The sequence below is a fragment of the Ranitomeya imitator genome, chromosome 2 (assembly GCF_032444005.1).
Source record: "Ranitomeya imitator isolate aRanImi1 chromosome 2, aRanImi1.pri, whole genome shotgun sequence".
NCBI lineage: Eukaryota > Metazoa > Chordata > Amphibia > Anura > Dendrobatidae > Ranitomeya > Ranitomeya imitator.
This window is the reverse complement of record NC_091283.1, coordinates 716,127,616-716,142,589: the sequence shown is the minus strand read 5'-3', so window position 1 is coordinate 716,142,589 and position 14,974 is coordinate 716,127,616. Positions and strand designations below refer to the sequence as shown.

At 42.4% G+C, this 14,974-nt stretch overlaps 1 protein-coding gene across 2 annotated transcripts in view; it reads right to left on the bottom strand.

Annotated features, from left to right (window-relative positions):
* Positions 1 to 14,974, bottom strand: part of CHAT (choline O-acetyltransferase) — a 210,109-nt gene that overhangs the window by 188,048 nt on the left and 7,087 nt on the right. For both annotated transcript variants that reach the window (XM_069753141.1, XM_069753143.1), the window contains exon 2: positions 10,950 to 11,053. In XM_069753141.1, the coding sequence (XP_069609242.1) occupies positions 10,950 to 11,012 (63 nt within the window). In that variant the 5' untranslated portion in view covers positions 11,013 to 11,053. The remainder of the gene's footprint in view (positions 1 to 10,949; positions 11,054 to 14,974) is intronic.

Sequence of the window (14,974 nt, the reverse complement as noted above, 5' to 3'; positions counted from 1 at the left end):
GTAGACAGGTCAAAGAAGAGAGCACAGATGGGAGAAGTCAGCACATGGGGAAAGAGAGAGTGGATAGGTGGGTGAGCACATGGGGGAGAGATTCTCAATGCTGCAAAGCCTGCCCCCATCGTGACATTACCGCCCTCCCGATGCATCGGGCCTCCATCTAGTATACTATAACTGTGCAACATTACTAGGGTGTAAAGATCTAAATAATTAAAAACAGCATCAAAGTGCTTTATTTAAAAGGAAAATATGCAGGGGCTGGATGGCAAATTTTGGTAGGGGGCAAGCACACAGCAGTGATTCATGAGAAGTGGCCCATCTTTATTATTTTCCTCTGGCTGCTTCATAAAGGGAGTGGAGGTTACAAGGCTTTAAAAAGATAAAGCCGAAGTAATGATGGGATAGTTGTGGTTAAATGCTGTCTACAGATGCATCTCACAAAATTAGAATATCATCAAAAAGTTAATTTGTTTCAGTTCATCAATACAAAAAGTGAAACTCTTATATTATATAGAGTAATTACAAACAGAGTGATCTATTTCAAGTGTTTATTTCAGTTAATGTTGATGATTATGGCTTACAGCCAGTGAAAACCCAAAAGTCATTATTTCAGTAAATTAGAATACTTTATAACACCAGCTTGAAAAATGATTTTAAAATCTGAAATGTTGGCCTACTGAAATGTATGTTCAGTAAATGCACTAAATACTTTGTTGGGGCTCCTTTTGCATCAATTACTGCATCGATGCAGCGTGGCATAGAGGCGATCCGCATGTGGCACTGCTGAGGTGTTATGGAAGCCCAGGTTGCTTTGATAGCAGCATTCAGCTTGTCTGCATTGTTGGGTCTGGAGTCTCATCTTCCTCCTGACAATTACTCTATAGATTCTATGTGGGGTTAAGGTCTGGTGAGTTTGCTGGCCAATCAAGCACAGTGATACTGTTGTTTATAAACCAGGTATTGGTATTTTGGCAGTGTGGACAGGTGCCAAGTCCTGCTGGAGAATGAAATTTCCTTCTCCAAAAAGCTTGTCGGCAGAGGGAAGTATGAAGTGCTCTAAAATTTTCAGGTAGATGGAGGCGCTGACTTTGCGCTTGATAAAAATCAGTGGACCTACACCAGCAGATGACATGGCTCCCCAAACCTTCACTGATTGTGGAAACTTCAATAGGCTGAAATTAATTCTGCTCAATATTATTATTAACATATTATAAATATTCTTTGATATCAATATTAATTCTATCACTTAATAATATGCAGAATTAAGCATGCTAGCACTTCTCCTATATACAGTATAAGTTCACAAACATAATCTACATACAGTATGAGCCCCTCACAGTCCCCCTATATACTATACAGTATGAGTACCCACACAGTATCCTATATACACTATGAGCCCCCACACAGTCCCCTATATCCTGTACCGTATGAGTACTCACAGTACCCTGTATACACTATGAGCCCAAATAGCAACCCTATATAGACCCCACACAGTATATCTATAATCAATATGAGCTCACACACAGTCCCCATATATTCAGTATGAGACCTCACATAGTAACCTATATACAGTATGAGCCCTCACATAGCCCTTTTATTTACAGTATGAACCTTCACACAGCCAACTTATGTACAGAATGAGGCCTCAAACAGCCCCCTATGTACATTATGAGCTCCCGCAGAGGCCCATACATACAGTATGAGCTCCCACACAGCTCCCCTACATATAGTATGAAATTCCACACAGCCCTCTGCATATAGTATGAGCCATCACATAGCCTCTCTATGTACATTATGAGCCCCCACACAGTCTCCCTCTATATAACATGAGCCCCCACACAATCCCGCTACATAGAGTATGAGTCCCACATAGCTCCCCTATAGACAATATGAACTCCCATCTAGTCCCCATATATACAGCATGAGCCCCCACACAGACACATATATACAACATATATAAAACATGAACCCCATACAATCCCTCTATACCTCTATATACATGAGCCTCCTCCCAGTCCCCTATATACAGTATCAGCCCCTACACAACCACCTATATACAGTATGAGCTCGCACACAGTCTCCATATATACTATGCAGCATGAGACCCCCACATAGCACCTTTATACAGTGTGAGCCCCCACATGTCACTCTATATTCAGCATGAGCCTTCACATAGCCTCTTCATATACCTTATGAGCCCCTAGATAACTTCCTTTATATAGTATGAACCCCCACACAGTCCCACTATATTAACCCCTTTCTGACCTCGGACGTACTATACCGTCCGAGGTCAGATCCCCTGCTTTGATGCAGGGCTCCGCGGTGAGCCCGCATCAAAGCCGGGACATGTCAGCTGTTTTGAACAGATGACATGTGCCCGTAATAGGCGCGGGCAGAATCGCGATCTGCCCGCACCTATTAACTAGTTAAATGCCGCTGTCAAACGCCGACAGCGGCATTTAACCACCGCTTCCAGCCGGGCGGCCGGAAATGACGTCATCGCCGACCCCCGTCACATGATCGGGGGTCGGCGATGCGTCTCCATTGTAACCATAGAGGTCCTAGAGACCTCTATGGTTACTGATCACCGGTGGCTGTGAGCGCCACCCTGTGGTTGGCGCTCACAGCACACCTCCATTTCTGCTACATAGAAGCGATCAGCAGATCGCTGCTATGTAGCAGAGGCGATCGAGTTGTGCCTGCTTCTAGCCTCCTATGGAGGCTATTGAAGCATGGCAAAAGTAAAAAAAAAAAGTTGAAAAAAATGTTAAAAAAATAAAAAAAATATAAAAGTTTAAATCACCCCCCTTTAGCCCCAATCAAAATAAATCAATAAAAAAAATATAAAATCTACGCATATTTGGTATCGCCGCACTCAGAATCGCCCGATCTATCAACTAAAAAAAAGCATTAACCTGATCGCTAAACAGCGTAGCGGGAAAAAAATTCAAAACGCCAGAATTACATTTTTTTTGGTCGCCGCGACATTGCATTAAAGGGCGATCAAAAGAACGTATCTGCACCAAATGCTATCATTAAAAACGTCATCTTGGCACGCAAAAAATAAGCCCTCAACCAACCCCAGATCACGAAAAATGGAGACGCTATGGGTATCGGAAAATGGCGCAATTTTTTTTTTTTAGCAAAGTTTGGAATTTTTTTTCACCACTTAGATAAAAAATAACCTAGTCATGTTAGGTGTCTATGAACTCGTACTGACCTGGAGAATCATAATGGCAGGTCAGTTTTAGCATTTAGTGAACCTAGCAAAAAAGCCAAACAAAAAACAAGTGTGGGATTGCACTTTTTTTGCAATTTCACCGCACTTGGAATTTTTTTCCCGTTTTCTAGTACATGACATGCTAAAACCAATGATGTCGTTCAAAAGTACAACTCGTCCCGCAAAAAATAAGCCCTCACATGGCCAAATTGACGGAAAAATAAAAAAGTTATGGCTCTGGGAAGGAGGGGAGGGAAAAACGAACACGGAAAAACAAAAAATCCCAAGGTCATGAAGGGGTTAAGTATGAGCCCACATAACCCCCTATATACAGGCACACATCCTAAACACATCCTGACTCTCTGCTCCGGTCTTCAATTTAATCTCTCCGCACAGCAGACACAAAGCAATGACGTCATTGCATTTTCTATGCAGTCGCACATGCTGATTGGTGGAAGAAGGAACTGGTGGCTCTGTCCTCCACCAATGTATTTACCACTATCTGTGAATCAGAGTGCAGTCCAAGGTCCAAAGCCAGGAGGGTTCGTCATAAGCAGAATGAAAAGACAAAAGCGTAGTCAGGTAAAGTTCCGAGGTCAGAGTACCGGGAGGATAACGGATCAGAGCTGAAGGGGTTAAACAGGCGGATGGTCAGAATGAAGTCCAAGGTCAGACAACAGATCAAGCATACAGAACTCAAGGCACACGAAAGCACAAACTTCACAGGCTGAATGTACGTCTTGTAAAGTTCTGGGAGACACAGCTCAGTTAAGAAGCATGGAAATTAACTGGAATTGTGAACACATGGAGAAAGCGGATGACTCACAGTCTCAGATTTGAGAGCTGAGCTGTCAATCAACACATTGACAGCTCAGCATACTCCTGTACCAGATTGGATGGCCAAGCTGTCAATCAAAAGTACCGACAGCTGCAGCACACCCCTATACCAGATTGGATGGCTGAGCTGTCAGTAACTGCATACCAGACACACTAAGGAGCGGAACCATGACACCTTTGGCTGTCTCGGTCCACGGGTCAGACTGGAACAACCTGAGATCTGGATATGGCCCGCATGCCACACTTTGCCCAAGTCTGGTATATGATATACTGTGACTGCAGACATGAAATGATTTCTGTTGTATCACATTATGTTATATACAAGTCATATATTAATCTGTACAGTGATGTGCTATACTATGTGCACATATGTGTAATAAAGCATTATGCCGTGCCTCAGAGCCTCCACTGACACAAGACACTAGATCCAGCCCTGCCCAGAACTCCTACCCTGGTCCCCTGCTGACTTAATCTCAAGCTCTTCTACAGTGAGGAATCAGTCCGGGCGTTTGCGCTGGTTTGTGAGATCAGAAAACACGATCATACACCATGGAGTATGAGGCGGGCATGTCTGCTGTGCTGGGATGGCTGGTCCAGCACTTGTACACGATTACAGTTATCTTCTCCCAGGCAGCAGAAGGCCGAGTGGCCCACAACTGCTACTGTGCGACTGGCTGGTAAATGCCAGATGTGTTACACAGCTTGCATCTTCTACTAACAGCAGCAACTGGAGCTTGCATCTGCTCCCCATCTCATAGAGGGTAACCAAATGGTTGTTATGGCACCTGGGAGCCTGCGCCCACGGCTTCTATCTTAGTCCTCCTATGAAGCTAAGCTCATTTTTGTGGTGGTTTACGAAGCACGGCTAAAGTTGCCTGGCAGACTTAAAACGTTTAAAAAATGTGTAAATAAATATGGTTAAAACAATTAAATCACTCCCATTTTCCATCTTTAATGATACAAATATAATGAAAACAATCATATTTAGTATCACCATATACAGTGGCATGTAAAACTTTGGGCACCCCTGGGCAAAATTACTGTTATTGTGAACAGTTAAGCAAGTTGAAGTTGAAAAGATTTCTAAAAGGCCTAAAGTTAAAGATGCATCTGCCATTTTCCTTTTTGTAATTTTTAAAATGTGTGTATATATACAGTGGGGCAAAAAAGTATTTAGTCAGTCAGCAGTAGTGCAAGTTCCACCACTTAAAAAGATGAGAGGCGTCTGTAATTTACATCATAGGTAGACCTCTACTACGGGAGACAAACTGAGAAAAAAAAATCCAGAAAATCACATTGTCTGTTTTTTTTAACATTTTATTTGCATATTATGGTGGAAAATAAGTATTTGGTCAGAAACAAAATTTCATCTCAATACTTTGTAATATATCCTTTGTTGGCAATGACAGAGGTCAAACGTTTTCTGTAAGTCTTCACAAGGTTGCCACACACTGTTGTTGGTATGTTGGCCCTTTCATCCATGCAGATCTCCTCTAGAGCAGTGATGTTTTTGGCTTTTCGCTTGGCAACACGGACTTTCAACTCCCTCCAAAGGTTTTCTATAGGGTTGAGATCTGGAGACTGGCTAGGCCACTCCAGGACCTTGAAATGCTTCTTACGAAGCCACTCCTTCGTTGCCCTGGCGGTGTGCTTTGGATCATTGTCATGTTGAAAGACCCAGCCACGTTTCATCTTCAATGCCCTTGCTGATGGAAGGAGGTTTGCACTCAAAATCTCATGATACATGGCCCCATTCATTCTTTCATGTACCCAGATCAGTCGTCCTGGCCCCTTTGCAGAGAAACAGCCCCAAAGCATGATGTTTCCACCACCATGCTTTACAGTAGGTATGGTGTTTGATGGATGCAACTCAGTATTCTTTTTCCTCCAAACACGACAAGTTGTGTTTCTACCAAACAGTTCCAGTTTGGTTTCATCAGACCATAGGACAATCTCCCAAAACTCCTCTGGATCATCCAAATGCTCTCTAGCAAACTTCAGACGGACCCGGACATGTACTGGCTTAAGCAGTGGGACACGTCTGGCACTGCAGGATCTGAGTCCATGGTGGCGTAGTGTGTTACTTATGGTAGGCCTTGTTACATTGGTCCCAGCTATCTGCAGTTCATTCACTAGGTCCCCCCGCGTGGTTCTGGGATTTTTGCTCACCGTTCTTGTGATCATTCTGAACCCACGGGGTGGGATTTTGCGTGGAGCCCCAGATCGAGGGAGATTATCAGTGGTCTTGTATGTCTTCCATTTTCTAATTATTGCTCCCACTGTTGATTTCTTCACTCCAAGCTGGTTGGCTATTGCAGATTCAGTCTTCCCAGCCTGGTGCAGGGCTACAATTTTGTTTCTGGTGTCCTTTGACAGCTCTTTGGTCTTCACCATAGTGGAGTTTGGAGTCAGACTGTTTGAGGGTGTGCACAGGTGTCTTTTTATACTGATAACAAGTTTAAACAGGTGCCATTACTACAGGTAATGAGTGGAGGAAAGAGGAGACTCTTAAAGAAGAAGTTACAGGTCTGTGAGAGCCAGAAATCTTGATTGTTTGTTTCTGACCAAATACTTATTTTCCACCATAATATGCAAAAAAAATGATAAAAAAACAGACAATGTGATTTTCTGGATTTTTTTTTCTCAGTTTGTCTCCCATAGTTGAGGTCTACCTATGATGTAAATTACAGACGCCTCTCATCTTTTTAAGTGGTGGAACTTGCACTATTGCTGACTGACTAAATACTTTTTTGCCCCACTGTGTATATATATATATATATATATATATATGTATATATATATATATATATATACATATATATATGTAGGGAGACATAAGCTCCCTACACTATGCGGATGATGCTGCCGCTCTATATAACACCACAATAGCCGCAGCTTTGGAATCTCTTGCCCCTCTCACACATACCAAAGCTCGCAAAATCAACAGACAGCCCTGGCACACCAGCCTGACCAAAGAACTGAGGCGAGCTTCCAGGGCTGCTGAGCGCAGATGGAAAAGATCCCACTCTAACGAGCACTTCATCACATTCAAACAGTCCCTCTCTACTTTCAAAACCACGCTTGCCACAGCAAAACAAACCTACTTCTCATCTCTCATATCCTCCTGTCTCACAACCCCAAACAGTTATTCAACACCTTCAATTCTCTCCTCCGCCCCCAGCACCTCCTCCCTCCCCACTCATCTCAGCTGAAGACTTTGCCTCATTTTTCAAGCAGAAGATTGAGAACATCAGAGACAGTTTTAGTAAACAACCCCCAGAACCCTTCCTCCCAACTACCCAGCCCTCCACCTCCAAAACCAACTTCTCCACCACTACAGAAGACGGACTCTCCACTCTACTCTCAAGATCGCATCTCACCACCTGTGCACTTGACCCACTCCCATTCCACTTCATCCCAAACCTCACCACAGTCTTCATCCCAACCCTAACCCATCTCTTCAACCTATCACTAACAACTGGCGTTTTCCCCTCAAGCTTTAAACATGCCTCAATCACACCTATCCTCAAAAAGTCCTCTCTTGACCCATCCTCTGTATCTAGCTATCGCCCTATATCACTTCTCCCCTTTTCCTCAAAACTACTGGAACAACATGTCCATCTTGAACTGTCCTCCCATCTATCTTCCTGCTCCTTCTTTGACCGCTTTCAATCAGGCTTCCGGTCACACCACTCCACTGAAACTGCCCTAACTAAGGTCACCAATGACCTATTAACCGCCAAGAGCAAGCAACACTACTCTATCCTCCTCCTCCTGGACCTGTCCTCTGCCTTTGACACAGTGAACCATTTCCTGCTGCTGCAGACCCTCTCATCCCTTGGCATCACAGACTTGGCCCTATCCTGGATCTCGTCATACCTAACTGACCAGACATTTAGCGTCTCCCACTCACATACCACCTCCTCATCTGTCGGAGTCCCACAAGGTTCAGTTCTAGGACCCCTGCTCTTCTCCATTTACACCTTTGGCCTGGGAGAGCTCATAGAATCTCACGGCTTTCAGTATCATCTCTATGCTGACGACACAGATATCCACATCTCTGGACCAGATATCACCTCCCTACTAACCAGAATCCATTAATGTCTGTCTGCTATTTCATCCTTCTTCTCCACTAGATTTCTAAAACTTAACATGGACAAAACAGAATTCATCATCTTTCCCCCATCTCACACGACCTCCCCAACGAACCTATCCATTACAGTAAACGGCTGCCCACTCTCCTCAGTCCCACAAGCACGCTGTCTTGGGGTAATCCTTGACACTGATCTCTCCTTCAAACCACATATCCAAACTTTTTCCACTTCCTGCCGCCTCCAACTCAAAATATTTCACGGATCCGTACACTCCTAAACCAAGAATCTGCAAAAACCCTAGTCCATGCCCTCATCATCTCCCGCCTCGACTACTGTAACCTCCTGCTCTGTGGCCTCCCCTCTAACACTCTTGCACCCCTTCAATCTATTCTAAACTCTGCTGCCCAACTAATCCACCTGTCCCCCCGCTATTCCCCGGCCTCTCCCCTCTGTCAATCCCTGCACTGGCTCCCCATCACCCAGAGACTCCAGTACAAAAGCCTAACCATGACATACAAAGCCATCCACAACCTGTCTCCTCCATACATCTGTGACCTCGTCTCCCGGTACTTTCCTGCATGCAACCTCTGATCCTCACAAGATCTCCTTCTCTACTCCCCTCTTATCTCCTCTTCCCACAATCGCATACAAGATTTCTCTCGCGCATCCCCCCTACTCTGGAACTCTCTACCACAACATATCAGACTCTCGCGTACCATCGAAACCTTCAAAAAGAACCTGAAGACCTACCTCTTCCGACAAGCCTACAACCTGCAGTAACCACGGATTGACCAAACCGCTGCACGACCAGCTCTATCCTCACCTACTGTATCCTCACCCATCCCTTGTAGATTGTGAGCCCTCGCGGGCAGGGTCCTCTCTCCTCCTGTACCAGTTGTGACTTGTATTGTTCAAGATTATTGTACTTGTTTTATTATGTATACCTCTCCTCACAATATATCATTTTGTTGTTCCTAAAATACAAAGGAAATGTGTCATCTTTAAATCTAGGCCTTTTAGAGATCATTTCACCTTCAACTTTCTTAACTGTTCACAATAAGGCTGCAGTCACACTAGCAGTATTTGGTCAGTATTTTACATCAGTATTTGTAAGCCAAAACCAGGAGTGGGTGATAAATGCAGAAGTGGTGCATATGTTATGTATGAAACATAAAATTAATTAACATGACAAATAAAATCTGAAAAGATGGAAAAAAATAAACTTTTTGATAGACACACTTTCCTAAAATAATACAATAACGTCACATGCACATGCTGAGTATTTGGTGAGGTTCTTTTTTTCACCACATACCAAAACTCCCCATCTAAGGCTGCTGTCACACTAGCAGTATTTGGTCAGTATTTTACATCAGTATTTGTAAGCCAAAACCAGGAGTGGAACAAATAGAGGAAAAGTATAATAGAAACATATGCACTTCTGCATTTATCACCCACTCCTGGTTTTGGCTTACAAATACTGATGTAAAATACTGACCAAATACTGCTAGCGTGACGGCAGCCTAAGGCCATGTTCACACTATGCGGTTTTTACTGCGGAACCGCGGCGATTTTGCCGCTGCGGGTCCGCAGCTGTTTTCCATGCAGGGTACAGTACAATGTACCCTATGGAAAACAGGAACCGCAGTGCACATGATGCGGAAAAACCCGAAAAAAAACGCGCAGAATTGCTGCGGAAAAAAAGAAGGACCATGTCACTTCTTTGTGCAGAATCGCAGCGATTCTGCACACATAGAAATGCATTGATCCGCTTACTTCCCGCATGGGGCTGTGCCCACCATGCGGGAAGTATTGCGGATAATGTGCGGGTTATACCCGGGGTGGAGGAGAGGAGACTCTCCTACAGGCCCCGGGAACCATATTTGTATTAAAAAAAAAGAATTAAAATAAAAAATAATGTTATACTCAATTTGGAAGTCTCAGCGCTGCACGTGGCCGTCCGGTCTCAGGTTTGCTATGCGACCAGGACCTTCGGTGACGTCGCGGTCACATGACCGTGACGTCACCGAAGGTCCTGGTCGCATAGCATCTTTGGAACCGGACCGCCGCCTGCAGCGCCGAGGAGATCGGGACGTCGGAGGGTGAGTATATCATGATTTTATTATTTTTAACATTACTATTGATGCTGCATATTGCTGCATATGCAGCATCAATAGTAGGGGTAAAATCCTGCAACGGAACCCGCAGGACAAACCGCGATAAATCTGCAGGGATAACCGCAGCGGGTTTGCCCTGCAGATTTAGCAAATCCGCTGCGGGAAAACCCGCAGTATAAAAAAGGAACGTGTGAATGTGGCCTAATAGTCTACATGGCTTGTATAAATGTAATCGTGCTGACCTGGGAAACCATTTTGCAAGTTAATTCTTACTGCACAATAAACAATGTAAAAATAAACTCCCCAAAACAATGTCATAATAAACATTTTTTTGCAATTTCACGACGCTTGGAATTTCTTTCTTGTTTTGCAGTGCATTTGGTAGTTAATTGGCTTGAATGCTAGAGTTTATTTGTTACTTATTAAATTCTATTGAAGCACCGGAAACAACGGTATACAGTACTCTAAACCTTTGATACGTTGCCATAATTTTTTGCTTATTTTGCTTGAAATTTTTTCCCTGCTTTTTGTCCTTTTTAGATACTGCTTTTTGTGTGTTTGTGATACCTCAATAGAGTACAGTACTCAATACAGTATACACAAAAACAAATCTAATGTAAATTTAACAGGTGAAACTAGGTGACTATTAAAATAACTATGTATATGAAAATACTATTATTGTCTTACCTCTTCCTCCTTGCTGCCTTTGCTTGCAGACTTTTCAGGTGTAGCTTCCTTTAATACAGGCATTTTATGCTATAAAAAAATTATGCTTTTCAAAGTAGTAAAATCTGTTGAAAAAATAAAATTCATAAATTAATAGGAAATAAATATTTAATTTTCACAATCAATTATAATAATTTTTTTTTTCATTAATTCTTTACTCATCAATGCTCTACTTTGTCTCCAGGACCATTGCCAGTTTGGGCAACTATATTTCTCCATGTTATGTCTGTGCATGCTCAGTTTGCAAGTGTGTCCTACAGCTGCTGTTTCTATCGTCCCTCTGCATTACCCAATTAGTTGTAGGAACAGGTAATGCAGAGGCCACAATAACTATAGGCTTCTAACTATTCTACCCGCTGTAGAAAGTGCACGTTGCTTGTAAGAAATGTAAAGCCACTTATAGTCTACAAATTAGCTCAAAAGCTGCCCAGTGGCTCAGTGGTTAGCTCTGGAGCTTTGCAGTGCTGGGGTCCAGGGTTCAAATCCCACCAAGGACAACATATGCAAGGAGTTTGTTTCTTCTCCCCGTATTTGTGTATGTTTCCTCCCACACCCCAAAGACATACTGATAGGGAATCTAGATTGTGATCCTCAACGGGGACAATGATGATGTCTGTAAAGTGCTGTGGCATTAATGGCGCTATATAAGTGAGTAATATAAATATATAAGCATAATTGTCTATTGATCATTGGGAACCATTTGTTAGACTCTGTTGTGATTTATGGGGAAATCATGTTGTAAACAATGAGAAAAAAGGGTCTGGAGGCCTAATTGCTAGAAAACAAAGCAATGTTTTAGTCATCCTTGTTCTTCGTAATGTCCTCTTTAGAAAAACCCACCATAAAACTGCGTCATGACAGCCAGCTAACAGTCTAAGTTTCAAGAATTGATTCTGCTTTTTCTATGAAGAATGCTACAAGTTGAGAATTAAGATCTACCAACTTATTTTCAGAGTTTGGTATAAAAAAATGAGGACTGTGAAGGTCTTTCAAAACTGTATTCTTTTGTATCTTTAGATAGCACAAGGTTCGCTCTGCAGTGAACAATTGATCAGCATTTTGCTGCACATTGAATATTTGCCTCCCTTCTTTTGCTTGCATACTTATTAGCCTATGAACATTTTCACGGGATCATTGTCTTAAATTTTCCTGGTATCTTATTCTCTGTTTTATAAGGATGTGCAAGACACTTAAATTATAAGGCTATGTGTGCACGTTGCGTATTTACTTGCAGAAATTTCTGCAATGTTTCTGTATCTCTTGGCAGAAAAACGCAGCTGAAAATACACATGCTTTTGATGTGTTTTTGCATGTGTTTTTTCAGGTGTTTTTGTAAATCCATAGAGCTAAATAAAGATATATTATTAAAAATAAAAACAGAATTGTGATGTAATTTCCTTGATCAACTTCTCCAGCCAGATACCCTTAATATAAAATAAAGACACATATGCACACACACGGTCACCAGCCTATGTAGGAGGATTAACATAATTAACCGACATATGCTGTAACAAAACAGCAACTGTCAGAAATCTGCATGAAATGCAATATCTGTTTATTTTTCATAACCAGCAGAGGGAAAGCTGACGGCTGAGGGCTGATGTAAATATTATGGGAAGGAGCCAATAGCCAAAGGTTATCAGGCTATTAATATCAGCTCACAGCTGTTTGCTTAGCCTTTACTGGCTAGTTTACAGGGAAGCCCCAGAAAAAAATTGAAATGGGGTCCCCCTACAAAATCGAACCAGCAAAGTGGCAAGTGGGCTTCATATTTGTGGGGTTGATGTCACCTTTGTATTTTCAGGTGACATCAAGCCCACAGGTTAGTAATAGAGAGGCATCTACAAGACACCTATCCATTACTTACCACATAGTGATATTGTATAAAACACAGACACCCAGAATAAAGTCCTTTATTTGAAATAATCACACAGACTCCTTTATTGAATCTAAATTTACCATTATTAATGAACGCCTAATCCCCAACAACCTCATCTCCTGCAAACAATAAAAAAATAATAAACCAACATTTAATACTATCCTGTCCAACGTAGTCCACTTATTACCGAGTGTCCCACGGCGATCCCACATGTAGAACAGTCACATTGGGAGATGTGACCGCTCTACCCAGCCGCTGGCGATACACTGACAGGAGGTAATCGCTCCCGCAGTGTATCACTGAGCCGCTGTGAGAGTTCTCCAAAGTTCATCAGCTCCGGTGCTCTCACTTACGACACTATCGCTGTGTGAGAACTTTCGTAAGTGAGAGCACCGGAGCTGATCAGCTGATGAATTTCGGTGAACTCTCATGGCTGCTCAGTGATACACTGCGGGAGCGATCACCTCCTGTCAGTGTATCGCCAGCAGCCAGGTAAGATCGACGTGGGACACTCGATATTAAATGGACTACGGCGGAAAGGTGAGTATTTGTTGGGTTATTATTTTTGATTGTTTGCAGGAGACACAGGCATCGAGGATTAGGCATTCGGTGAGTATGTATTTTGTATGTGAATATGTATGTAATGATGTAAATGTTTTGATTTTTTTGCAATTGAACACAGGCGCCGGATCATGAGACTATTCTTCCATCATTGGCTCATGCTGTCTCTGTTAAATGTGACAAAAGACATAGCCAGATGGGATTAGTAGTTCCATCAGGCGACGCCTGGGAACACACGTCGCATGTGTACACACACACAGACAGACACACACAGACACACAGACAGACACACACAGACCCACACAGACACATATTCTCCACCCACATACAGACACACGCACATATTCTCCGCCCACACACACAGCCACACACATATTCTCCGCTCACACACTCTTCCTCCTTCTGACATCATTTCCTTTGAAAATAGGTAGCATTTTTGGCAGTAAATCTGCAGCAAATACGCAAACCTTTTTACACCTGCATTTTTGCTGCACATTTGAATGACTCAATTGAAGTCAATGAGTCAAAAATGCTGCAGAAATACAAAAAGTATTGACATGCTGCAGAAAATAAAATGCAAATACGGAGGGAAATTTACTGATCATGTGCGCAACACTTCAGGATTGTCATTGTATTACCTTGCATAAGTATTCCATTGCATTTTTGGACCATTTGCGCGTGTAAAAACGCATCAAAAACACATCAAATCACATCGTGTGCACATAGCCTAAGAAGAAAGCGTTTTTCTTTACATGGCTTCTGCTTGTGATAGTGACCATCTTTATTTTCAGACCCTAAAGGTAGCCATACAGATTAATTAATGTCATCTGAACCTGATGATTTTAATGTGACCGACCAACCATCTACATATGTTTGGTGGTATCTCAGCAAAAATTTGGGGCGAGGGGAGAAACAGGTTGGATTTCATGCTGCTGCCTGAGGTGTCTACCTGAGGTTTATTCCCCTCTCCACATTCAGAGCCAACACGCTCATGGCTAAACATGAATGTGGAGGGAGTAAAAAATAACTGTTGGAAGAAAGCAAAGGAATTATTTATGCTGAGACTAAACTGGCCAATAATGACTAATTTTATTGACAGATAGTGGAAGACAATTTTTCCTTGATATTTTCTGGCCCTTCAGCTTATGTGGCAACTGCCTGATTATTGAATGTATTAGTCATAGATCCATTTACAGTTCTATCTACTAGTATTTTTTTTAATAATTTTGTCAATAGTAAGATAAAAATCAAAATCTGCAAAACGTTGTAAATGTCTATATAAAGAGCAGATGGTCGCAAAGAGTCCTAGTGGCCACATGTGTCCTATGTATTAAATTTTATTGCAACTCTTGACTACTCAACCCCTTGATAAATAAGTTACATGATCTAAGAAAGACCTGTCATTGGGTTAAAAGAGGCCAGCTTTTTGACTTATTTAATACCTGCTGCTCCTCTGAGTAAGGCTACGGTCACACATTCAGTATTTGGTCAGTATTTCATATCAGTATTTGTAAATCAAAACCAGGAGTGGGTGATAAATACAAGA